Consider the following 25,529-nt stretch of genomic DNA (forward strand, 5'->3'; position numbering starts at 1 on the left):
ACTAGATATTAACAGAACAAAATTTTCCACTCCGCATTTTTCCTCTAAATCTTTTACAATTCTAGTGTTCTAAAATGTGATTAGTAAGATAGATCAGTATGGCAGATGCTAAATTCAAATATTTTATATTACTGATAGCTAGCCATATACTGTAAAGTACATAAAATGATTTAGTTTTCTATAGCTAAACTGCTTGTGTGCTTCTGATCCATTGATATGGCTGTAACTGTTCTATTGGAGTACTGTAACACATACAACATAAACATTCGTGGCATTATGCCTTATACAAATTTTTCCAAAGAAGACAAACATGATATCACCATAACGCTTCCCATTGTTTAAGATGTGTGGTGTGATCAGGAAATTGGATCAGAGCTACAGAAGACATTTTATTCTTACTCAGACAAAATAGTCTGTCAAAACATTTTAAACCTATCAAGTATTTCCAAATGTTTGAGTGGCTGTTTTAGAATACGCAAACATTAAGTATGAACATTTTTAGGAACATGAACACAGTGCATAGCAGCTAGGACTAGGAATCCATGCTCCATTTGGAAAACTGAGATCAACAAATTGTATACTATCTATTATTATTATTGTTCTTATGTGATATATGTTATATTTAGACCAGCTACTCAAAGAGTAAGGCTCAAATTAATTATACACATGCATGACCATGCAGCAGGACAAAACTGTGAGCTATATGATGTAGCCGTTGCAGTGTCCTGTAGATAATAGTACATGTGACAAAATTTTACTGTTTGACGTAATTATCATGACGAAATTCATTAAATGGTTAAAGCTGTAAAAGTTAGCAAGCACTCTAAAATGCCATAATCATCCTAACATTAGAGTCTATAAGGACATTTTAAAGTATAGCTGATATTATCACCCAGTTTAACTTGAACCCACATGCTCGGCTATGCTATTCTTATTAGTTTCTTACATAATATTTATAACAACTATTTTATTTTGCTGATTACTTGAAATCTGTTACTTCTCAAATTAGCTTGTCAGTATGTCATAGACATGGTTGCATATTTAGTGGAGCTAGAAAAGGCAGAATAGAGCCAACAGTTATCACCTAAAGAAAGCTGTCAGTGTATACACAAACTTATTACATATTTATAGCTAATTGCATAAATGTTTTATCCTCTAGAGCACATAAAAGCCACAAGCCAGTCTATACTTGTGCATTACGTCAACATTGTTACATCTATAGGAAGACACTTCCAGACAGGAACTCAAATTGTTCATGTGTAAACATCATTATGATTTCACCCCTATACTATGATACATATTTTTTGGGACAGTGTAATGTTACCCTAGCCATAACATGTATTTCACACTATATGGTTTGCTTGTACTTATATGGCAATGTTTCCCAAAAGGAAGGCAGCAAATAAGTCCACCACAAAAGCTTCTCACATGCTTGTGTGGTTTTGAAGTCTTCATGCATGCCAGCATGAACTTCTGTAGTGATCTCATTTTTGCCTTATTTTGGGAAACATATGTGTATATATATATCTAATCAAAAACAGCCAAGCTGTAAAAAAAGGAGTGCGGCCCTTGAAAAGGCTATGGTGAGAAAAGATGTGAAATCTAAGGTGGCGGCCAAGAAATGGCTGTGATGGTAGGTTAATGGTAAAAAAATTAATAACAATAATTCTGGTGAATTTTGTGCCAATTGACCAAGCGACACCAAATTCACCTGAATTGTCGTTATTAAAATTTTTACCATTAACCTACCATCACAGCCATTTCTTGGCCGCCACCTTGGATTTCACATCTTTTTTCACCATAGCCTTTTCAAGGGCCGCACTCTTTTTTTTACAGCTTGGCTGTTTTTGATTAGATTTCACTTCTTTTTGTATTTGTATACCCCAAAACCGGCCTATGGCCAGCTTTGGGGCTTTTTAACCTATATTTTTTCTTTACCACAGGAAAAAGAAAAAGATGAAACAGATTTTATAAATACTTTAACTCATTCTGATTTTATCAGTGAATGTACAAATTATATATATAATGCATATATCAAGAATTCATAATATAAAAAGAGAGCATATATTTATTACATGTCATTAATCCCCACAGGATAATTTGCAGCTGATCTCTCTACTGGGTGACTTGAAATGTAGCTGAACTCTCTACAGGGTGATCTGCTTGTACGTAGATGAACTCTTTACAGGATTCTCTCTATAGGGTGTCTTGACTCTAGCTGAACTCTCTGCAGGGCTATATGTTTGTAGTTCAATTCTCTACAGGGTGATTTGTTTGCTGCTGAACTCTCTACATGGTGGTTGCTTTGCAGCTGAACTCTCTAAAAGGTGACTTCTCCTAGCTGAACTCTCTACAGGGTGATCTTTTCATAGCTGAACTCTCTACATGATGATTTCTTTGTAGCTGAACTCTCTACAGGGTGATTTGTTTGTAGCTGAAATCCCTACAAGGTAACTTCTTCTAGCTGATCTGTCTACAGGGTGACTTGTTTCTAGCTGGTCTCTCTACAAGGCGATTTGTTTGTAGCTGAATTCTCTACAGGGTTATGTGTTTGCAGCTGAACTCTCTACATGGTGGTTACTTTGTAGCTGAACTCTCTAAAAGGTGACTTCTTCTAGTTGAACTCTCTACAGGGTGATCTTTTCATAGCTGAACTCTCTACATGATGATTTCTTTGTAGCTGAACTCTCTACAGGGTGATTTGTTTGTAGCTGAAATCCCTACAAGGTAACTTCTTCTAGCTGATCTTTCTACAGGGTGTTTGTTTGCAGCTGAATTCTCTACATGGTGGTTTCTTTATAGCTGAACTCTCTACAAGGTGACTTCTTCTAGCTGATCTCTCTACAGGGTGATTTGTTTGTAGCTGAACTCTCTACAGGTGATTTGTTTGTAGCTGAACTCTCTACAAGGTAATACTTCTAGGTGATCTCTCTACAGGATTCCTTGTTTCTAACTGAACTCTCAACAGGGTGATCTATTCATAGCTGAACTTTCTACTGGGTGATTTGTTTGCAGCTGAACTCTCTACATGCTAGTTTCTTTGTAGCTGAACTCTCTACAATGTGACTTCTTCTAGCTGATCTCTCTACAGGGTGACTTGTTTCTAGCTGAACTCACTACAGGTGATTTGTTTGCAGCTGAATTCTCTACATGGTGGTTTCTTTGTAACTGAACTCCCTGCAAGGTGACTTCTTCTAGCTGATCTCTCTACAGGGAGATTTGTTTGTAGCTTAACTCTCTACAGGTGTTTGTTTGTAGCTGAACTCTCTACATGATGGTTTCTTTGTAGCTGAACTCTCTACAAGGTGATTTCTTCTATAGCTGATCTTTCTACAGGGTGATTTGTTTGTAGCTGAACTCTCTACATGATGGTTTCTTTGTAGCTGAACTCTCTACAAGGTAACTTCTTTTAGCTGATCTCTCTACAGGACAATTTGTTTGTAGCTGAACTCTCACATGGTTGTTTCTTTGAAGCTGAACTCTCTACAAGGTAACTTCTTCTAGCTGATCTTTCTACAGGGTGATTTGTTTGTAGCAGAACTCTCTACAAGGAAACTTCTTCCAGCTGATCTCTCTACAGGGAGATCTGTTTGTATCTGAACTCTCTACACATGATTTGTTTGCGGCTGAATTCTCTACATGATGGTTTCTTTGTAGTTGAACTCTCTACAAGGTAACTTCTAGCTGATCTCTTTACAGAGTGAATTGTTTGTAGCTGAACGATCTACAAGGTAACTTCTTCTAACTGATCTCTCTACAGGGTGATTTGTTTGTAGCTGAACTCTCTACAAGGAAACCTCTTTTAACTGAGCTCTGTACGGGGTGAATTGTTTGTAGCTGAACTATCTACAAGGTAACTTCTTCTAGCTGATCTCTCTACAGGATGATTTGTTTGTAGCTGAACTATCTACAAGGTAACTTCTTCTAGCTGATCTCTCTACAGGGTGATTTGTTTGTAGCTGAATTCTGTATAGGTGATTTGTTTGCAGCTGAGCTCTTTACAGAATGGTTTCTTTGTAGCTGAACTCTCTACAAGGTAACTTCTTCTAGCTGATGTATCTACAGGGTCACTAGTTTGTAGCTGAATTCTCTACATGGTGGTTTCTTTGTAACTGGACTATCTACAAGGTGACATCTTCTAGCTGATCTTTCAACAGGGTGATTTGTTTGTAACTGAACTCTCTACAAGAAAACTTCTTCTAACTGATGTCTAAACAGGGTGAATTGTTTGTAGCTGAACTCTCTACAGGGTGATTTTTTTTGTAGCTGATCTCTAAACAGGTTACTTATTTCTAACTGAACTCTTGAATTCTGTTCAGGGTGACTGCTCTATTAGGATGACTGCTCTATTAGAGTATCTCGATCTCGCACTTGCTACACCAAGTTGGATTTCGTGTTATAACTCCATGGCTTTAAGTCTGATTCTTCTACACCATTGAAGAGCCTTTCTAAGATGATTACTCCATCTGTACAGTGAATTTCAAAGCATTACCCCAAGCGGTTTGTCTGGTAGGCGTGGCAAGTATTCGTGTTTTATTAGCTAATCTCGATTGCGTAATTGTTACACACTGTTGGTTTTTTCGTTGTATCTTCCTGTTTTTTAGCTCGATTTCTTTCAAACCACAAAAGGTTTGAGTTTCAATAGTTAACCTATTCACCCACCGATTTTCAACTTCTTCCCATACGCGGTTTACCCTGTAGGCGTGACAACATATTGGTGTTATTTTTTGTGCATAATCGCTCATAACTCTTTGCCTGTTTATGGTATTCCAGCCAACGTTGGTACCGAGATGCGCCTTTATATCCCCCTTCTGTGTGCCAAATTTCACGGCAATCGGATAACGCGATCGCGTTTTATAGCAGTTTTTGTAAGTGTGCGAAAAGAGGAAGAAAAATAAGAAGGAAAAAAAAACCAAGAAACTAAGCCAATTTTTGAAGTCGCATATCTCGGGAACGCTTGAAGCGATTTCGCTCAAATTTGAAATGTGGAGTACTGAAGTTGGAGGGAATGTCCACAGCAAAATTCGTCTGGTTTCATCAAGGCAGCACAGAGCTACGGAGGTGCGAAAATTGCGTTTTCTTTCTTCCTGTCAATATACTCACGGGTGTGGCGCGCCGGATTCTTGGGCCGCACGACACACTACCGTGTGTCTTGTGTTAGGAATGTTTTGACAGACTTTATTCCCTGCCCACTCATTGTGTAGGTGGAAATGTTTCCCTAGCACGTCATTAAAGAATAACATTTCATGATACCAAGAGTGAATAATAAAATAAGAGAGTGTCTGACTTCAGTATGGCCTATCAAAAATGAGGGCTTCAAATCCATAGGCTTCCCTCGAATTTATAAGAGAGGTGTTTATATGCTTTGTTTGATCTGTCAAAGTAACTACTTAGAGTTTCACTACTGAGTGTTAACTTGCTCCATCAACACTTTCAGGCTTTAATCGTAAGCATAGATTTACTATAATAACCAGAAAGACTTGAAGCCCTCATTTTTGATAGAACATACTGAAGTTACTCTCCTCTTTTATTATTCACTCTTGATGATACTAAAAAAATCATGTGGACTTTTATGCTGTTACATGTTAGCACATGTATACACAGTAAAACAAACTAGTGAAGCTACAAAATGTAGTAAACGTCACTACTAATGTCTGCCACAATACTCACTATTTTTGTGTAGCGACGACTAATTTTGTAGTGACCCTCACTACCGTGTAGTGATGTTCACTACTATGTAGTGAAGGTCACTACAAAAGTAGTGATATCACTACTTAAAAATAGTGAGTATTGTGGCAGAAATTAGTAGTGAAATTCACAACTAATTTTTTATAAGTAAGGAAATGTCTTCAAGCCATGATCAGTATGTGATCTAAGTGAATAACACAGTTCCCTGGCATATAAACAGTGACCAACTATAAAGTATTTAGTCCAATCTGTGCAGACATGATAGAATGGACTGACTGTATTCTGCTGCTGTACCAGGTCTGGTGGAAAGATTTTTGTGTTGTAGCATTGGGCTTCTTTCCGCACGTATTTTAAGCTCCTTATTTTATGATTTCTTTGTGAATGTGCTCTATTGGCAGGATAGCATTATGGGTAATGACAGTGAATGTACAGTAGCTACTTGATAATAGTGGAATACAAATCGCACACCTCTTTGTAAAATACACTCTAACTGAACAGCTGAATTTTCTGTTCAGATATGTATATAGTGTACATGTTTCACTTACACATAACTGCATGCTGTTTGTTGTTCTACGCAGTTCATACACGGAACTGAACTGTCCTAATGTTCTAGTGAAGTGCACTGGAAAGGAAATGGTTCAATTGATGGATGTGTGTTGGTCATGGTGTGTGGACACTGGTAATTATAACAGAGATCATTCTGATATCATTGGTGTGTGGTGTGTGTGTTTGTGTGCGTGTGAGCGTGCATATGTGTATGTGTGCGTGCGTGCATTCATGCATGTGTTTGTGGTGTGTGTACATACATGCGTGCACGTGTGTGTGTACTTGCGTGTGTGTGTGTGTGCATGCGTATGTGTGTGCATGTGCGTGTGTAGATGTGTGTGCATGTGTGCGTGCGTGCGTAGATGTGTGTGCGTGCATGCGTAGATGTGCGTGCGTAGATTGTGTGTGTGTGTGTGTGTGTGTGTGTGTGTGTGTGTGTGTGTGTGTGTGTGTGTGTGTGTGTGTGTGTGTGTGTGTGTGTGTGTAGTATACATACATTCTTCTTTTCTTCTACAGACAATGGCACTAACAATGACAAGCTAATACTAGCCCTCACTGATGTCACCTGGCAGTATTCTACCAGTATGACTACCATCACACACTCTCTCATATTGCATCATCTCGACACCTCTATGTCATGTGATCCCCCAACAACTATGCCATCCTCTAAGCTAATTCGAGGACCTGTAGTAACCAAAGGCAACAAAGACTCATTTCCCACCAACATGGGTACTTTGGTGCTACAAGACTGTGATGGAAATATACTTGAGGCATTTTGTGCATACCCAATAGGAAAAGGAAATGGTAAGATTGGAAATATAAATTGCTTGTTTTCCTTAACAAATACAAATGTCAGCTTACAGGGGGGGGGGGGGGTGTATGAGGCCATTAATTCATGTGCATGTAGAAGACTGAATTGAACCAGTAGTCAAAATTTGATTATTTCATCCCCTATTTTTTTAATTTCAAAGCAAAAGTTTTAAAAATTTGTAGTGTATATTTAGAGTAGTATATTGATTCTATCTGTATAATAATTAAGTTTATTTTTACTATTTGTGTAGAGAAGAATTTCTCAACAATACGTTTGAAGCTGGCAGGACTGTTGGCTTGTTTCCATCCATCACTGCTGTCTTATCTGAAGTCAATTCCAACTGATCTGTTACTTGGAGAAGACAAAACAACTACAGCTGCTGTAGTGATGGACCCTACAGCTCATGAACCAGGTAAATTATCACAATACGCTGCAGCTACATACATACATATAATTGTTTTATGTGCATAGTAAAAGATGGTGGTCATTATTCTGTCTCTTGTTAATACTGCCACAGTGGGGTATAGCCATCGGAATTTTGAGGGGGTCACTAATATACGTACATGTACTGTTGGATTTTATAGACTTTAAAACATTTCAAGATTGACATTTAAACTCTTTGGTTTTTTGTTATGCTACTTATACTCATTAATCTTCAGCAATGAAATCTGAGGGAGAACAGGAGGGTCAATCACAAACATTCTGCTAGCTAGCTCTCTAATTAAACAGTCACTAAGTTGCAATGGGTCAAGCAGTAGATAACATGATTGACTCTTGTGTGTGTTAATCTGTGTTCGTATGTACATACGTAAATACATAGGTAATTTGGTGTGATGGTGGTCAGTAGAGATGAATGTTCATACATTTGTGCATAATTTACTGTGTAGATACTGAACTGAATGAAGCTACTGACCGTGGAGAAAGGATAATATCGTTGCTGCGATCATTTGTGGTTGAGGTAAACAACAAATATGTGTACATCCAATCATCATCCCCCCCCCCTGAACTCTGCCCCAACCAGCCCAATGATGAAACAATGAATAAATTGATTTGAAATCATAAAATTTAGTCGATGGCTAGCTAGCTACAATAAAACAAATTTAGCCTAATTTAAGTTCTGCCCCCCCCCCCCCCCTCAATTTCTGAAAAACTCGGATTGCCCCCCTGAATTTATTTTCTAGAAAAATCCCTGATCATGTTATCACAGTTTACTATATGTATATGTATGAACTGTAACCATATAAGCTGTCTTACGGCAAGCGTTCTAGTTTCACAGTATAATTGTACTTGATAAATAGTTAGTGTACAACAGTGTAACTTAGTGTGTTGTGTCCACAGATCAACCTGGAACCAGTCATGCTAGTATTCCCCATCAATACTAATACTAATATTGACTCGATACCTTACGACTACTGGCAGCTACATGGAGTACCAACCATCCCAATGGTGGTTACCATGTTGCCTTCAGTTCTTGTCACATCATCTGGGGGACTTCCGCTTGATGAACCATCATCAAAAGGATCCCTTGAGGACACGTTTCCATGGAGGGCGTGTGTTGAGGGACTCTCCTTGTTCACTGTTGGCACTTCTTGTAGACGTTATGTTATTAACCCTGTTGCCATGGATATGGATATAGCAACAGTACGTTCCACCACATCAACAGAAGTTGGAATTGGTGTACATTCTGATGTGCAACCAATAGTAGTCTCTGTGTCTCCAGAACAAGTGAGGATTACATTATACATATAACATGCATTCTTTGTTTTTAAATAAAATGTTAAATTTTGACTCAATGGATCTGGTGCAGGTAGTCATGTACCTAAATTATTTATAAAAGCACGGTTATCCTTATAAGTATTTGAATAGGTTTGCTTTGTGAAAATTTACTATTGTGGAGCCTCAGAAATTTATTTACTTGAGTGCTTAAAATGGTTTTTCTGTTAGAAGTACATATCTTAGGATTGTATTTTTTTCCTGTGTCAAGTCAATACGGAATTTCATATATACTGTACATAGTGCTTCAAACTACTGTACAACTAAGAAGTTTTATGAAAGAAAAAGTTAACGTTCACTTCATCAGTTTTAATGAATCAAGTGTTGACTAGAGAAATTATTTATCTAAACACCCACATTTAAAACCGACTTACAGAGTTACGAGTTTGTCAACTTTTTTCAATCAAGTTTTCTGTTGTGCAGTAGAAGCTGCTACCTGTTGATATTGATGGCCTATGTCAGTTGTCACCAACCTATAGAAGCAACTAACTAATTAGCTACTTACCATAGTGAAAAAATTTATATAGTACTGGAAAATATCGAGATACTCTAATAGAACAGTCATCTATAGTAAAGCAGTCAGCTGTGTGAAAATTTTCTGCAAAGCTCTGACTAACTTGTAGAGATACTTTTTTAGCTAACATTATTTTGTTTATTTCTTTACCCTTTCAACTAACTAGTCCATATGGAACTAGAGGTCATGATTTGAAGTCAATAGCAAAGAATTCATATTATGTATTGTATTTAGTATTTGTAAGATAAAGGTTAACAGGCTATTAGCCTTAATACTTATACATACATTCAGTATAAGGCCTAGTATCTAAATGTTTTCTAGTCTCAATTTTTTAATGATTATCTTATAGGCCAAGTTGCTCTCAGCTGTGATAAGGATCATGTCAGATTTGGCATCATCACTGCTCAACACTAACAACTCTCAGGAATGGGACGAGTCAGGATTTGTATCCCAGTCACAACCTACTGCCAGTTTGTCACCTTCCCCAGCTCATTCAGTCATTACAGTCTCTACCATGCCCGGCCTGAGTGTTGCCTCTTCACAGCTACCCACCAGGGTCCCCTCCCTCTGGTTACAACTGACTCTTTCTAAACTGACCCTCTGTGTGTTCTCAGCCGATGATGATGATGAAGAGGTGGAGTTGAAATCAATGGTGGATGATCTGATGGGAGTTAGCAGTGTAGAGTGCACTCTTTGTGATGTGTCATGTTCTCTTGATATTCAAGAGCAACAGTTTGAGGCCATCGTGAAGGTTGTATCAGCTGATGCACAATTGTGAGTATACAGAAAAAGGTTTTTGTATGTACTGTACATTAACATGTACACATGCACGCACACCCACACATGCATGCGCGCGCACACGCACATGACGCATGTACGCATACACTTGCACATGTGCTGTTCATTATGCTGTATATCAACAAGTAAATGAAAATTATAGTTATCTGGCTGGCTACTCGATTGCCAGTAATAACAATGCTTTCTTAACTATTTCATCTCCACTGTAGGAATCATGAAGCACCCACCATCTCCTCAAGTCAAGAGAGAAGTTGTCACAAGCTATTTTCCTCTCACACGTCCATTTTGGACCCATCAATTTCCAGTGCACTATCCAATCTGATGACAGAGCTGAATGAGCCAGAACCACAGTCCACGCAACATTCAAGTTCTCGATCGTTCCTCGGTATCAGTTTTCTCTCATATTCTAATGGTTCCACGCACTGCAAGGCACCCAAACTGACAGTGGAGATGAAGCCATTTGAGTTGCTAGTGTGGCTACCCATTGTGCGCTACCTTGATGGAATAACCAGACCATTCACTGATTTGATTGGACAGAACAAAGATGAGGTAATTTCTATAGTATGTAGAGTGAAACTTGTTAATTTGGACACTTAACAAGAGCACCTTTGTTAGGCACTCACCTGGAAAAAAGGACAGTCAGATTACTTTCCATTGATTCCAAGTGTCTAGTTTACACAAATTTTACAATTTGTGGGTGCTGTACAATCTATTTATTGCTATTAAAATCCTATGCCTTTTCGTATGTAGTTGTTATACACAATCACAGTGTATGTTTTGGTTAAAATTTTAATGGTATAGATGATTGTATTGTATTTTCTTTTTGAACAGATACCTCCAGATGATGGAGAGTTTATGTGGCCAGTGCTAGACATTAAGATGGACTGTTTCAGGGTCACTGTACCAGACTCCAATTTCACATCAGCACTTGTTCTTAGCATAGACAGTGCTTGTCTCACTTCTAACCTAGACTATCCCATCACACGAATGATAGTCAATTCTAGCGTGTACAAGAAGGCTAATGTGGCAGTACATGACAGAAGGAGACCACATCTGCCAGCATATCAGTTGGATATGTGTTCAGTAGCATTCTGGGCCTATCAAGTGGATAATCATAAACAAGTCACAGTGTTGCCTGTTGTACTGAGCTGTGAACTGCGAGTGCTGTTTAGTCCAGCTATATTACAGCCAAGCCAAGCCCCTGGGAAGGTACTTTGCATGTACATACATATCATTATTTTCTTGTAATGTTATGTACTTATGTATGTATGTACCCTATACTGTTTATGACCAACTGCAATTGATATTAGGGCTGAAAATTAACATTCAAATACATTGCACTTTCATTTTTGTTGCACTAAGCTTTTGTGTACTGTGTACGTCTATTTGTTACCTGTTCTTTTTGTGAAGGTTTTGATGGTTGCATGTGGTAATTCACTGGAGGTGAATATATCCAGTAACGTGACAATATTTGTTGGACAAGATCAAATTAATCTGGTGTCTTCTATCATCAAATCTACAATGGTACCTACTCCTAGTAGTGATTCACTAACAGATATGGCAACTGTACTACCAGCAGCACCCTCCATACCTTATCAAGCTGTACTGAGTGGTAACAAAATCACTGTCTGTCTTTTCCAGTCTCCTTCACCAACTGAACAGTCACATTCATCTTTCAAGATGCAGCCACTAATTCAGTTAGCCATTGATCATCCGCTCTGTACATTGACCAGTACTGGCAACTCTGTCCAGTATAGTATCTCTTGTTATGATGCTCATATCAATATGGCTGGTAGTGGAAAGGAATTGTCTAGTAAGTGTGTTGTGTGTGTTTGTGTGTGTGTGTGTGTGTGTGTTGTGTGTGTGTGGTGTGTGTGTGTTAGTGCTACTGCAATTCTGTGTGTGAAAGAGCATGTGTAGGGGCCATGTACGATCTTGGGTGTGGTCTACAACAAGATTACAGATGTATGTGTGCAGTTAAATATACATGGTAGTTGAGGTAAAGAAGTTGTACATGGAAATTTGATAAAATATTAGCGTGATGAATTTTAGAATGTAAACACCTCTATTATCTGAATGCCAAAAGTTCAATTGGGGTAAAGTGTTTCGTCACTATAATGTACATTCTATTAGAGTAAATGTATGTTCTTTTTTAGCAGTGAACCTCAGTCAATAACTAAGTACCACATAAAAAGTCTTTGTACATCTTTAAGTATGTATAGTACTCCATGATCCTGTCCCACTCTCCACTTATCAGTAAATCTGCAGGAAGTTGATTTCAGTGACAGCTGTGAGATAAGTAATGATCAATAGCTGGGAGTAAGTCTACTGACAACAAGTTGGTGTGACTCCATTTGCAGAATCCAGATGAGTGGGTGTGGCTCCATATGCCTAAACATGTGACCTGCCAACTACATAAGAAGTTCTGAAATCTTCTCTTAGAGTAATTGAATAGAGCTCTGTACTACATAAATTAATAGGCTTCACTTATGTGAATAAAAATTTTCTGAACACTTTGTCTAACTCAAGGAACAAAGATCCACTGTGTTGTGTTGCTTGCTGTTCATCTACAATACACTGATCAATGTTTTTCCCAAAGTAACTTTCCTGTAAACTTGCAAAGTCTGATTTTTGTATGAGACCACATACATTCTAGGTGCACATGTCTGTAATACATTTATGCATGCTATTCTTAAATGGTGTGTGTGCATTGTATATTCATTTTTATCCTACGCATTCTCTGTTACAGCTTATGCTGAACTACGATCAGAAGAGTTGTACTGCTTTGCAGTAATGGACACCCGTAAAGGGCAGCCACAAGTGAAAACCGGGGTCATGCCTTCTCTGTTGGTGCTGAACTACTCTGTAAATACCAGTCAAGCTGAGAATAATACATGTATGTACAGTACCTGTTACCTGTAATGTACAGCAATCAGTTTTGTTTGCCTCACATGTGTACTGTACGCCACTACACACACACACACACACACACACACACACACACACACACACACACACACACACACACACACACACACACACACACACACACACACACACACACACAGCGAGTCATGTTTAGTGGTACATATTTGTTCATCTTTCAGTGACAATATCAGCTGAAATTGGCAAGCCATTACACATCACACTGACACCAGATTTGGTCAGTGTGTTTAACACAGTCAAGTCATACACTACCATCATCACTGACTCCACCCACACACACGCTCCAATATCTGCCAATACAGAAACATCAGTCAAGCTCCCATCCTACACTGAAACTCCTATAAACCTAAAGCTGTCCACCAGCCAGTGTCTTATTGAAATTGGTATTTCTAAGTTTCAACATCCAAAAAGAAGAAAATCAGTGAGTGACTCTTATCCATATCTTGTTGAGAAAGGTGTGGTTTTATCTTGGAGTGGCCTTAATGGCAGGTTTCCTGAGACTGGTGATAGTTCAAGGTTTGCTCTCACCAATAAAGGAGTATTATCAGCCAGTGGAGTACAGCTACATTTAGTTGTGGAGCAGTCTGAGTTACCCTGCCTCTGTAACAGCCATCTTGATGTGAAACTCTATCATCATGCACCACTTTCAGATTTAGACCACTCAGAGTTTTTCATAACGTTATCTTCGTCATCCTTGCACTTGCTTGTCAGCAATGACCACATTGTGGCTGCAAATGAACTGCACACAACGTTAACTGAAGTACTAGAATCACTACACATAGACAATACTGCTGCCATTGATTATGATGCTATCAACAAGGAGTCCAAAGGTAACACTATTTATGAAGATGATCTTAGAAGTGGCGAGTTTGTTTATGTGTTTAATGCTGGAGAGGGCAGTTATCAGGAGCCTCTACCTGGTCAGATTGTGTTTAATGAGGGCAAAGATGCCGTTGTGGCTTCTTCTATGGAATGGTGTTATCATGAGCCACGAGTTATCACCAGTCTTCAAGTGGCTCCTGTTCCATTCAATGTTTCTAGTAACCAGGCTGCTGCTATGGAAATACAAGTGAGTGTGTCATACGTACATGCACACACACACACACGCACGCACGCACACACACACACACACAGAGGAACACACTACATACAGACAGCAGACATACACTGGTACACCTATGCAGTCACACTGTACACATGTGTGCATGTATACATGCATACATGCTTGCACAAGCTAGCATTGGTTACTGTAACATGTTTTTACAGATCGGCTGCTTGTTACAATACTGGGACATTGAAGAACAAGAGTATGTCACGCTGAAAAGTTTCACTCTCACTGAGTGCACCAGTTGCTCACTGGTGTTGGACAATGGCAGTAATGTTTTACCCAGCTCTAGGCAATGGAGGGTAGTGATTGATGAAGTTATGTGGACTGGTGAGAGTGAGGAAGACTGGAGTCAACTTGCAGAGCGTGCTGGATTCCCTGCTCCGCTATCTACCATTTTATCTCCTGTTGTCCTTGCTGCCAGCACTAGAATAGACTCATTGCATAACAAATATCTTTCACCATCATTAATACTGCATTCAGAACTAGAGAAACTTTCTGTCAAGTTCATTTTCTTTAATCGACACAGAGAAAGGAGTTTTGAGGGTTACGATGTTGTGTTGCCTTCTCCGATTGAGCAGGAACTTTTTGAATTGTGTGCAACAAACTTCAGTCTGCGTTCAAGAAGATGGTCAGATGGAACAATATCAGGAACAATCAGGAGTTCGTTTGGTGTACAGTTTGTAGACTTCAGAGATCTTACATGGCGCAGTGCTGTTGAATGCATGCAAGTCAGCATCGGTGTATTCCAGCAGTGTGATCCTACCAAGCTTAAACTGGAAGCAGCCATCAAAGCAGACCTCCTGTCATTACATGTTAGTCAAGGTCTTTCCCATACTCTACTACTAGCACACCACATGTGGTCTACCAGTCAGCCAGTGACACTACTAACACACTACATCGTTTGTAATGACACAGTGGAAGATTTACATTTCGGCCAGTCAGGCACTGAAGAGGACATCTTCCTCCCCAGCCACAGCTGTCATGGGTACTGCTGGAGAACAAGCCAAGCAATCAGTCAGGTATGGCACTGGCTTTGTATTGTATTGCTGTAATGTGTGTGGTGTTTTCTTAGGAGCTACATATTTGTTTGGTGCATGAAGGGATGTGGCATTGGACTAAACCTTTTGGTATTGACGGTGAGTGTGTGTTGGCAGTTCCTCTACAGGTTGGATCTCAGTGGACTACTCTGTTTGTGGAAGTCCATCTGCTAGGAGGACTACAGCGTGTTATCACTTTTAGAGGAAGTTGGATGATCACTTCGTATCTACCATTCCCGGTGGAAGTGGGATTAGTTAACAGTATGCAGCTTACTCAGGAGCAAGAAGAAGCAGAAGAATTTAGTGGGTGGGGCTCAAGTTCTGCTGCAGCTGATGATGATGATCACTCAGCAATCATTCCAGCTTGTTCTAGTCTCCCTTCAATGTTGGCAGCTGAGGATAGATTTGCAGGCATAAAATTTTGTCTGCCAAATGTGAGAGAGTGGTCCAAATCATACCCACTTAGTTCTAGAACACAGAATTGGAAAAAGCCTCATTTGCTTGTGAATGTCCCATCAAAAAATGATGGCATAATGCAATGCTGGTTTAACCTGGTGCCATTCTATGGTAGTGGATCACAGCCATCTCCAACAAAGGTATATACATTTCTATGACTTATGCACGTAGCACATTTTACTTGCTATAAATTTTGTATACAGATAATACTATGGCCACTGTTTGGAGCTGTTAGTCACCTGCCATTTGATCTTACTCTCTGTTCAACAACATATGATCAAGTGCCACCGTCTCCATCAAAACCAGATCAAACCGATCATCTAGTAGTAGTCAAGGGTTCTGGTTCCAACCAACCCACAATTTTACCTGGTCAAGGTGCTTTCACTCAGCTGCCCAGCTTTCTTGCTGATGTTTGGCACCAGCTGCAGTTTGTTCACCAAAATGAGGAGAACGATATAATGCTTGAACCTATTGTGCCTGTATCCACTACGATGTTACATGAGCTGCCAGTTACTGACCTCACCTATGAGCAACTGGAGGGCTTTTCCCAGCAGTGGCCATATTGTGATCTTACCACAGCCCCCCAGGAGTTAGTACTGTACATGTAGCTGTAGTGTATTCATCGTAACTTTTGTATACTGCATCATGATGTGTATTGATGCACACATATGCACACTCACATGCACGTTTATGTAGTGGTACTTATTTCTTTAAAGTTTCAAACTGTATTTATTATCTTAATTCTTGTGTAGGTCTAAGGGGGCTAGTGCTCGTGTTTTGTTACTAAGGCTTCCTGTTAGTACGACTCAGCACTGCACCATTTTAGCCTCACTGTCAAGAACTCCCTCCAACACTATCTTACTGGAACTTCATCCTCAGTGTTTACTGGTCAATCGTACCTCTGTTGGTATCACAGTAAGAGAGAAGGGCACTACTGGGAATGGGCAGTTACTGGATCACAATGATACTCTAATACCTTCATCTGATGAGGTGGAAACAAATTCATCCATAGATGTTTTATTTATTATCTGTATTCACAGTTAGCTTTCGGTATGAAGTGGCAGCATTATGAGCTGTGGTCTGGCACAGTTAACTTGTCCTCGTTGGCAATAATAAATGAAGACAAAGATGATGATGATGATGATCCCAACAAGCCATCACCATTTGTATTGGTCAAGTGTCATTCACCAGATATGGTAGGAACCTTTATCAGCTACTTTTTTACTTTTGCAGTATTTATGGAAACCCCATTGTCATGCATGCTAACATTCTATCGTCATTGTTAAGTAGACCAAATCACTTTGTGTATGATAGAAGTATGGGCCAAAAAATAGTATGTCCTCAATAACAAGGTAACCTTGCCAATGAGGCCATAGGCGGAAGAAGGGGGGGGAGGAGGCTTAGCCCTCCTCAGATTGATATCATGCCAACATTATCCTTCTTGGAGTGGGGCTGAAAACCGTGATAAAGATCGAGATACTCTAATAGAGCAGTCACTCTAATAAAACCGTCACAGTATTAGAGCAGTGTGTAGCGAGCTATGTAATGATGTTTATGTAGTTTATCAGCTATAAATGCATAGCTGGTGAGGTGGGTAGCTACTCTGTCAGGTGGCTGTGACCTTTTTTTTTTCTTTTTTTTGGTCTCACCTTAACAAATCAGAGACAATACAGTGCCTCAGTTCATTTTTACCCCCCTTTCTATAAGTCTGGATCCGACCCTGTTCAGCCCCCCCTCATATCAACTACTTCCTCCGCCACTGAATGAGGCCACTTAGGTTATACTTGACATGGCCTCTGTTATGAGGTGATCTTAATGACCTCATGAATTATACTATAGCAATTTTGGGGATGTACTTGATACAGCCACTATAATAAGGTGGTCTTACTAAAGAGGTAGCTATTAAATAGTGGCTTTACTGTAAGGTTTAATTGTAACTGTGGTCTTCTACTAATAACAGAAAGTGATAGCTGAATTTCAAGTGGTAGCATTAACATAGTCTGCGAAAGACTACCAGTTCGGTGACCTCCGGGTACGAACTTTTATCATGTGATCAGACGTGATTTGTGATGTGAATGACACATCACATTTCCGCTGATTGTGTCATAGGGATATGAAATAGGGTGAAAAGAGAGATACTCGCCTTCACTTGCGGCCGCCATTAACCACTGGAACCGGGACACCGCCCACTAGCGCAGTTTTTCCTGTGAATAGCAACGATTATAGATTTCATACAATGTTTATATAGCTATTATTATAATATCTATGCTAATGCATGCCTACACCACCTTTCCTTGACTTTATGACACATGTACTGTTGTATGTCTTGATCTAAAAGGTAGACAGTTGACCTTGTATAGATATTATGAAATAACAATAAGATTAAAAATTGTACTGAAAAGGATCAACATATCATACTAATAATATACGTATCATTCAATTTAATAGCTACCAGCAAAAATTATAAAAATAATGTGCATGCATATAAAGTATTATAAATGTTAGATATACATATACATACATATACAAAATCATGTACACTTTAAAATTTTAATTTCAAGGTTCAATGCAAATATTACATATTCAAAAAGTAACTAAAACTTTCAAAATGACAGATTGATCTTAGTATGGTGATGCAAAACGAATGTACAGATATTCACTCTTGTCTTTATCATCACTCCACCCCAAATTGAAGAGTATATGTAAAGATACCTTTTTCTGGAGATTATCAAGTAGAAAAAAGAATTTATACTCATAATTCGCAATTAAACTTGGTAAATCTTGATACGTACTTTCATTAACTAACTGTAAAGTGATAATTAAATTTATGCTTGTAATCAGAAAGCTTCTCAGCATCATCGTCTTCACGACAGATGAGAATATAATACACCTTACATCGTGAAGTGATCACACTATGATCGCTTCCAAAAAATGGATATGTAAATACCTTCATGCTATGCTAGCTATTATTTCCTGTAGCTGTTCCATTTCCTGTACCAGCTCATGTAATTAATTTAGCAAATCTGACATGTATAACTACCGGCCACTCAAATGAAGCTATTTGAGATGAATAGCCAATTGTAATTGCATTCTCATATTTTTATCAAGGTGTTCGTTGACACTGCACAAGGTAAACGTTTGACCTTCTAACAAAATTCTAAGTGTTTCTACTATGCTCAATGCGATCACAAATAATTGCAATATTTCGAGGTTTGATTATTATTTATTTTATTTTATTATTAATTAGCAAAGCCCACCAGGGGAAACATGCTAATGTGCATTACAAATCACAAATTATTTAGCTTATCTACAATGTTCTTAAAAGTGTCAAAGTTAATTGTGTCAATGTTATCAATTTTCAGGTTATTCCAATCAATAATTGTTCTTGGCAGAAAAGAATATTTGTATAAATCAATTCTGGATTGTAGCTGTGCAAATTTGATGGGATTATTGGCACGAGTATATGATGCAGGGGTTGGCTGAGGTAAACAATGATTTGGTAGCACCAGTAAGTTTCTCACAATCTTGAATAATAAGATAAGTCTAGCATTCCTTCTTCTACTTTTTAAACTTGGACATTGAAGGTAATTAAGCATATCTGTAATACTGTGTTGTTGATTGGATCTGTGCCATGGTTTATTAAGGACAAATCTAGCAGCTCGGTGTTGGATCATTTCTAATTTGCTAACTGTTGTTTGGTGATAAGGATCCCAGATGGCTGAGCAGTATTCAATAGAAGGTAACAATAATTGTTTGTATAAGTGTTCTTTGATTTGTATTGGGGCATTATATAAATTCCTTTTCAGAAATCCAAGAAGACGGTTTGCTTTTCCACAAATATAGTTAACATGAGGTTCCCACGATAGTGTATGATGGAGGCGGATACCAAGATAGGTGTGCTCTGATACAATATTCAATGGAATATTAGACATTTTATATGTAAAAGTGCTTTTACTGTGGTGGGTTGTAAATTGTAAAATATTGCATTTGGGAATGTTAAATTCCATCAGCCAGTTGCTAGCCCATTGTGTTAGGGAATCTAAGTCATTTGCAGTATTCTGTGATCGTTGGGCGTAGCTATAGTTTTATAGAGTAGAATGTCATCAGCAAATAATCTAATTTCACTCTTGATGTTTGTTATAATATCGTTAATGTAAATTAGGAACAACACGGACCAAGTACGGAACCTTGTGGAACACCGAATGTAACTTGACATGTAGAAGATCTAGAGCCTTCTACTACAACCTGTTGGGTACGACCATGAAGGAAGGACTCTAAGACAGTTCCTCTTATACCATAGTAATTCAATTTGTAGAGAAGTCTAGAATGAGCTACTCTGTCAAACGCTTTAGAAAAGTCTAATATAGCAGCATCAACTTGCAGGTTCCTGTCAATATCTTTTGCAATGTCATTTACAGTAATGAGTAGTTGAGTCTCACAGGAATGTTTTGATCTAAATCCAAACTGGTTGTCTGAAAGGATATTTTGGTCCTCCATATGCTTCATAATTTGACTCACTATGATATGCTCCATTGTTTTACAAACTACTGAGGTGAGCGGTAGTTGCCTGGGTGAGCTTTGGAACCTTTTTAAAATATTGGGGTGATATAGGCATGCTTCCATTGTAATGGGACTTCACCAGATTCTAGTGATTGTTTGAAAATATGAGTTAGAATGGGAGATGATTCAGCAGCTGTGGCCTTCAGTACGCACGGATGTAAGGAGTCAGGTCCTGGGAATTTGGATGTGTCACAGGTACTTAACAAGTTGTAGACTCCTTGTTCAGTAATCTCAAATGTAGGTAAAGATGGAAATAAGGATGGACCTTTGTCAGGAATGTTACTATTATCTTCGGATGTAAAGACAGACTGAAAGTGTTGATTGAGGGTGTCTGCTTTTTCCACAGGATTGGTTATGATATGACCATTTATAGGATTTATTAATGTACTAATACCATTGTTTTCTTGTTTTCGTGACTTGATGTAGTGCCATAAAGACTTTTTGTTACTGTCTGGTGATGAAGTTAGGTTTGTCAGGTAGGATTTGTGTTGGTACTTTAGTTTATGATCTACCTCTTTTTGTAATGATTTATATTCATTCCAGTCACTATCTCGACAATAACGCTTTGTTCTTCTATAAACTCTTTGCTTTTTACGTACGAGTTGTTTTAAAGCAGAAGACAGCCAAGGAAGGTGAATTCTTGTACTTAATTTCTTGGTAGGAGTATGAGTGTTTATTATTTCTTGCAAATTTTGTAAGAAGAAGGACCAATTTTCATCTAAGCTTGGGATGATGCTTGATTTATTTCAAAGTAATCATGTGACAAGTCTGATAATTCCTCTCTTATTTTTTCCCAGTCAGCTAGCTTGTAAAGGTAAACAGTTCTGGGATGCTGTTTAATTACACGTTTAGGAATCTTGATGGATACTAAACAGCATTGTGGTCACTCAAGCCTGGAAGTGGTTCACATGATATCACAGAATTAGGATTAGTTGTAAAGCATAAGTCTAAGACATTTTGAGCTCTTGTAGGGAAGATGACTAACTGAGACAGTCGGTAGTTGTGCGATAAGTCAATAAGTTTTTCACGAAAGTGACATGATACATATGAATTTATTAGTGTACTGTTATCCCAGTCGATACCTGGACAATTAAAGTCACCTCCAAGAATGATTTGAGTGTGAGGGTACTTTTGCTTAATCGTGTCTATGGAAGACTGCAAGTCATCAAGTATTGTATCACTTGAGTGAGGAGGACAGTAAAAGGAGCCAACAATAAAGTCATTGTTCTTGTCAAGATGAACGTGAGCCCACACCATTTCAATAGTTGAATTGTCATTAATTTGGGTACATGGTATAGAGCTCTTTATGGAAATAAATACACCACCAGAAGTGTTTCTGTCTTTTCTGTATGTTTGATAATTATTTGGAAAACCTCAGAGTTTAGAATAGATTCATTCAAATGTGATTCTGTCCCAATAATGATGTCAATTGCATAGGTAATCAGAAAAACTTCAAGTTGGGTTCGTTTGTTAGTAGCACTACAGAAATTTACAATAGATAGTTTCAAATCACTTAATACATTATTTGAGTTTGGGTTATTAGTAGAGTTATTAATCACCTGTGAATTTGAGTCAGGATTTGGGTTAGTTATAGTGGAAACAGGGAGTCAGGATGACTTCATGCTTGTGGCAGAGATATTATTAAGTGGCTGTGCTGATACAGTTACATACTCTAATTTGTTACCATCTGTACTCACTTTGCAGTGAAGCTTGTTGTTGAAGTATAAGGAATCATTTCTTATTTTGATGTATCTCCGTTTGGTACCATTGTCAATTAGGGATCTCCTTTCTTTCAATAATAAGCATTCCTTTTGGCGCTCCTGGGGAGTTAGATCAGGTTTTATGTAGATTGGAGCTTCAAGCTTAGACTTAGAACTTAGGATATCAATTGCTGTGTTTGAACGAAGGAACTTCACCAGAAGGGGTCTGGGACGCTCACTCTTATGGTCATACTTGCTGAGACGATACAAATCTTTTATGTCACTAGGTTCAATGTCAATATCAGTTGCAGACAGAGCCTCCATCACATTTTCCATGTCCTTTTTCATTCAGAGTTGTCTGTTGGTATTTTGGGGATTTTCTGCTACACCATACACTACAATGTTGAATTTCCTATCAATGTTGGTGGCGTTTTGATAGACAGTGTTTGAAACTTTGTCAACAACTGGAGCACGAACAGTTTGAGTAGAAGTCTGCTGTGGTTGATTAAAAAGGTCTAGTTTGCGTTTAAGATCATTTAGAGAAGTTTGAAGTGTAGTAATAGTCGACATTAAGCTGTCTATTTCTGCCTTTTGCGCTTGGATCTCACAGTATAGACAAAAGAATGTGTGTTCTTTGCCAGCATCTCTTAATGTCGTGAAGTTCGTTGCTGATAACCCAGTGCATCTACGATGTACCCACGCATCACAGTAGCCTTCACAATAGATTGCATCATCACCTTTCCTGTGCTTTGTAGCTTCTTTAATTACTTCATCGCATATTGGGAAAGTACTATTCTTTTGGATTTCTTCTCGCGCTGGTTTGAGCTGTCTTTAGATCTCGGTCGTTTCAACGGCAGTAAACCTGGACTGGGAGTTGAAATAGCGTTCGACGACATTTCTGTTCACGAAGGGGAAGGAAAGCACAACTTTTCTTCAGGAATATCTTCTTTGCAGCTTACTTTCAAGGAGACGACAAAAGTAGCTGCATACCACAATCGATTTATAGGATCTTATCTTATAGATCTAGAACTCCTTGTCTTTAGACTATGTTGCTGCACAACCTCAGATGATGACTGCAGCAGCCTATTTACTTCAGTTTGTATTACTTTAGCACTGAAGACAATGAAGTGATCAGCTTTCTTTTCTTTTGGGTGTTTGTCTTTGACACCATAACTAATGCATCTACTTGGATACTTTATAATTCGTGGAAATGGACCTAGAATTGTGTGGCCTGAATAACTCTTAAATGCATTTTTCTACTTATGAAGAGGCATTTTTGATAGTTTGCAATGTTACAAAATGTTTGCCATTCCATTTCATTTTTGAAGTCATGAAGTTGCTTGGTTGTACGCATATTGGTAGTCAATGTGGAAATGGGAAGTTTATCACAGTCAAACATCTTAACAAACTTTCTGACTAAAGTTATTTTATTTGTATCATCATAATCACAAGATGATCTCAGCAACTTGTACCAGATAGCACAGTATAAATGAGTAGCTACCCACATATACTTCGTGCTAGTCCTTGATTTAAGCATATCACACAATTCATCTAGAAAGGACATATAATTCTTAGTAAATTGATAAGCTCCAGAGGGTACATAACGGGGATTATACTTCTTTTTACGCCATAAACTTATATGTTCCTTTTCTGAATGTGATTTTTTTTGCATTTCATCATAGTTCAATAGGTCATCAAAACTGTGTTCTTTGTCCAAATTAATGTACATATGGCCAAATGTACATAATATGGCCAAAGTAGCTCATCAACAAAAACATGTTTGCAGTTTGCTTTCTTTTTGTAATTTTCAAAATCTTGGAAAATTGTTCAACCGAGCAAAGTTCTATGTTACTCATTTGCTTGAAAAACTCATCGTATCCTGGCATAAGATGATGAGGTACAATGACCATAACTTCTTCATCTGAACTTGCAAGTTCAGCTACCTTATATTGAATTAATATAGTTTTACCTGAACCAAAAGGACCACAAATTACCTGTTTACACTTTCCCCATACTTCTCTTTGCTCCAATGTCATGTAATCCCACAGCTTTTTTAAAATGGATTCATTTTCCTTTAAATCATTTGTTGATACTACATTATCTACACAAAACTTTCTTGTCTTTTTCAACTTGACTGTTTTATCATTCCCTATTGTTTTTTTTTAGCATTTTCCGCTTTCCTAGCATGCATAGCATGCACAGTATTCTCTCTTTTAATTTTAGCTTCTTTATCAATCAATCTTTTCAGGGATTTTTGTTTATCTAGTTTATCTACTATATCATAACAGAAACAAAACTCACAACGTCCACACAGTAGTTTTGGTACCAACACGTAGTAAGTATTCTTGCATATTTTATACAAGTTTGTTTTGTTAGCAACATTAATATCCCACCATTCTGTAAATTTTCTTTCTGATGAAATATCTGGTTGCCAAAGACTCACATAATTCTCACCACCTTTGTACCCAATTTCATGTGGTTTTAATGATGGGAAAGCAACCACTTTCTTTATTATCATACTTGCCTTAGGACTAAGGTTAAAATATTTGCTCCTAAGTAAAATATATGTGGCCTTTTCAAGTTGAGCTTGAGCCTTTTTGTACTCACCAAATGAACTCTTTGTTTCAACCAGAATTATACCAAACTTCCTATGTACAATGATCAGATCACATTCTGTTTCCTTATCACTAAGCTCGTTCAACTTTTTCTTTGTTTCATAATCATTTTCCTGTTGGGGGTTGTACAATGACTTATATACAGTAAGGATTATCATGTAAATCTGCAAAGTAAAAATTGTGAAAAATGAACATAGGCTCACTCTACATGTAATCATGGAATGCCTTCAGTACTTTTTGTTCTGCAATCTGACCACAAATATCACTGTCAATGTTGGAACCACATGTGGATGTATCATACTCAACTAATATGCTACTCCAGGTTGTGGAATTGATGGGTGATGTAGCTTGTAAACGGACGGACAAATGAAGGTCCTCCATTTATTTTCATCCCACTCTGGAAAATTTTCTTCCATGTAGCTAAACCATGTTAGCCTTATCGAATGATTCGTAAGTTTAGGCACTACTTGGCTTTCGCCACATAATTGATTGATCGCTTACAGGAGAAATATTCTCGCGCGCAGTGGAGGAATATGCTTACATACACACATACAACCATTACAACATTCCATAGATTACGATCGTGGCCACATACACAACAACCAAATACAGTACATGAAATAGTACACGGAAGTATTGCCGGAAGTAGACAGTTAAACCTCAAGAAGAATATCATCCTCGCAATCATCCTCGCAATCATCGATTGATAGCCTGCACTTTGAATTAACCTGGCTTTCCCCCCGCGGCGCATGGTAGAGTTTTGGTGCAATAACACATTCTGCACATTCACTTCGAACCACCCCTTTTTAATTATAGTCTCGTGCCCAGCCAGGCTCGCGCTAATGCACATTAGCGAGAGTCCGGCTGGGCACGAGACTAGGTCATTTACTGTTTTACTGAGGATTCCAAATCTTTGCAGCACCTAAGCGCAACGCGTTCACGTGCACGTCTATCACATGAATTTAAAATTCCTATGA

At 38.3% G+C, this 25,529-nt stretch overlaps 1 protein-coding gene and 1 long non-coding RNA gene across 2 annotated transcripts; both read left to right on the forward strand.

Moving 5' to 3' along the window:
• The first annotated feature begins 5,843 nt into the window (after positions 1 to 5,843).
• LOC136241336 (intermembrane lipid transfer protein VPS13B-like) lies at positions 5,844 to 17,676 on the forward strand. The gene is made up of 18 exons (XM_066032529.1): positions 5,844 to 5,863; positions 6,267 to 6,400; positions 6,751 to 7,038; positions 7,296 to 7,457; positions 7,933 to 8,003; positions 8,384 to 8,770; positions 9,682 to 10,106; positions 10,340 to 10,679; positions 10,962 to 11,339; positions 11,541 to 11,943; positions 12,880 to 13,026; positions 13,238 to 14,145; positions 14,343 to 15,203; positions 15,257 to 15,817; positions 15,881 to 16,266; positions 16,430 to 16,667; positions 16,718 to 16,873; positions 17,638 to 17,676. Exons 1-18 carry the CDS (start codon positions 5,844 to 5,846, stop codon positions 17,674 to 17,676), a joined length of 5,904 nt encoding a protein of 1,967 aa, XP_065888601.1.
• A 1,273-nt stretch (positions 17,677 to 18,949) lies between these two features.
• On the forward strand, positions 18,950 to 20,808 carry LOC136240638 (uncharacterized). The gene is made up of 4 exons (XR_010693913.1): positions 18,950 to 19,261; positions 19,322 to 19,416; positions 19,484 to 20,432; positions 20,479 to 20,808. It is a non-coding gene; the product is annotated as an uncharacterized lncRNA (long non-coding RNA).
• The last annotated feature ends 4,721 nt before the right edge of the window (positions 20,809 to 25,529 follow it).

The sequence above is a fragment of the Dysidea avara genome, chromosome 12, assembly GCF_963678975.1.
Source record: "Dysidea avara chromosome 12, odDysAvar1.4, whole genome shotgun sequence".
In the NCBI taxonomy this organism is placed as follows: Eukaryota; Metazoa; Porifera; class Demospongiae; order Dictyoceratida; family Dysideidae; genus Dysidea; species Dysidea avara.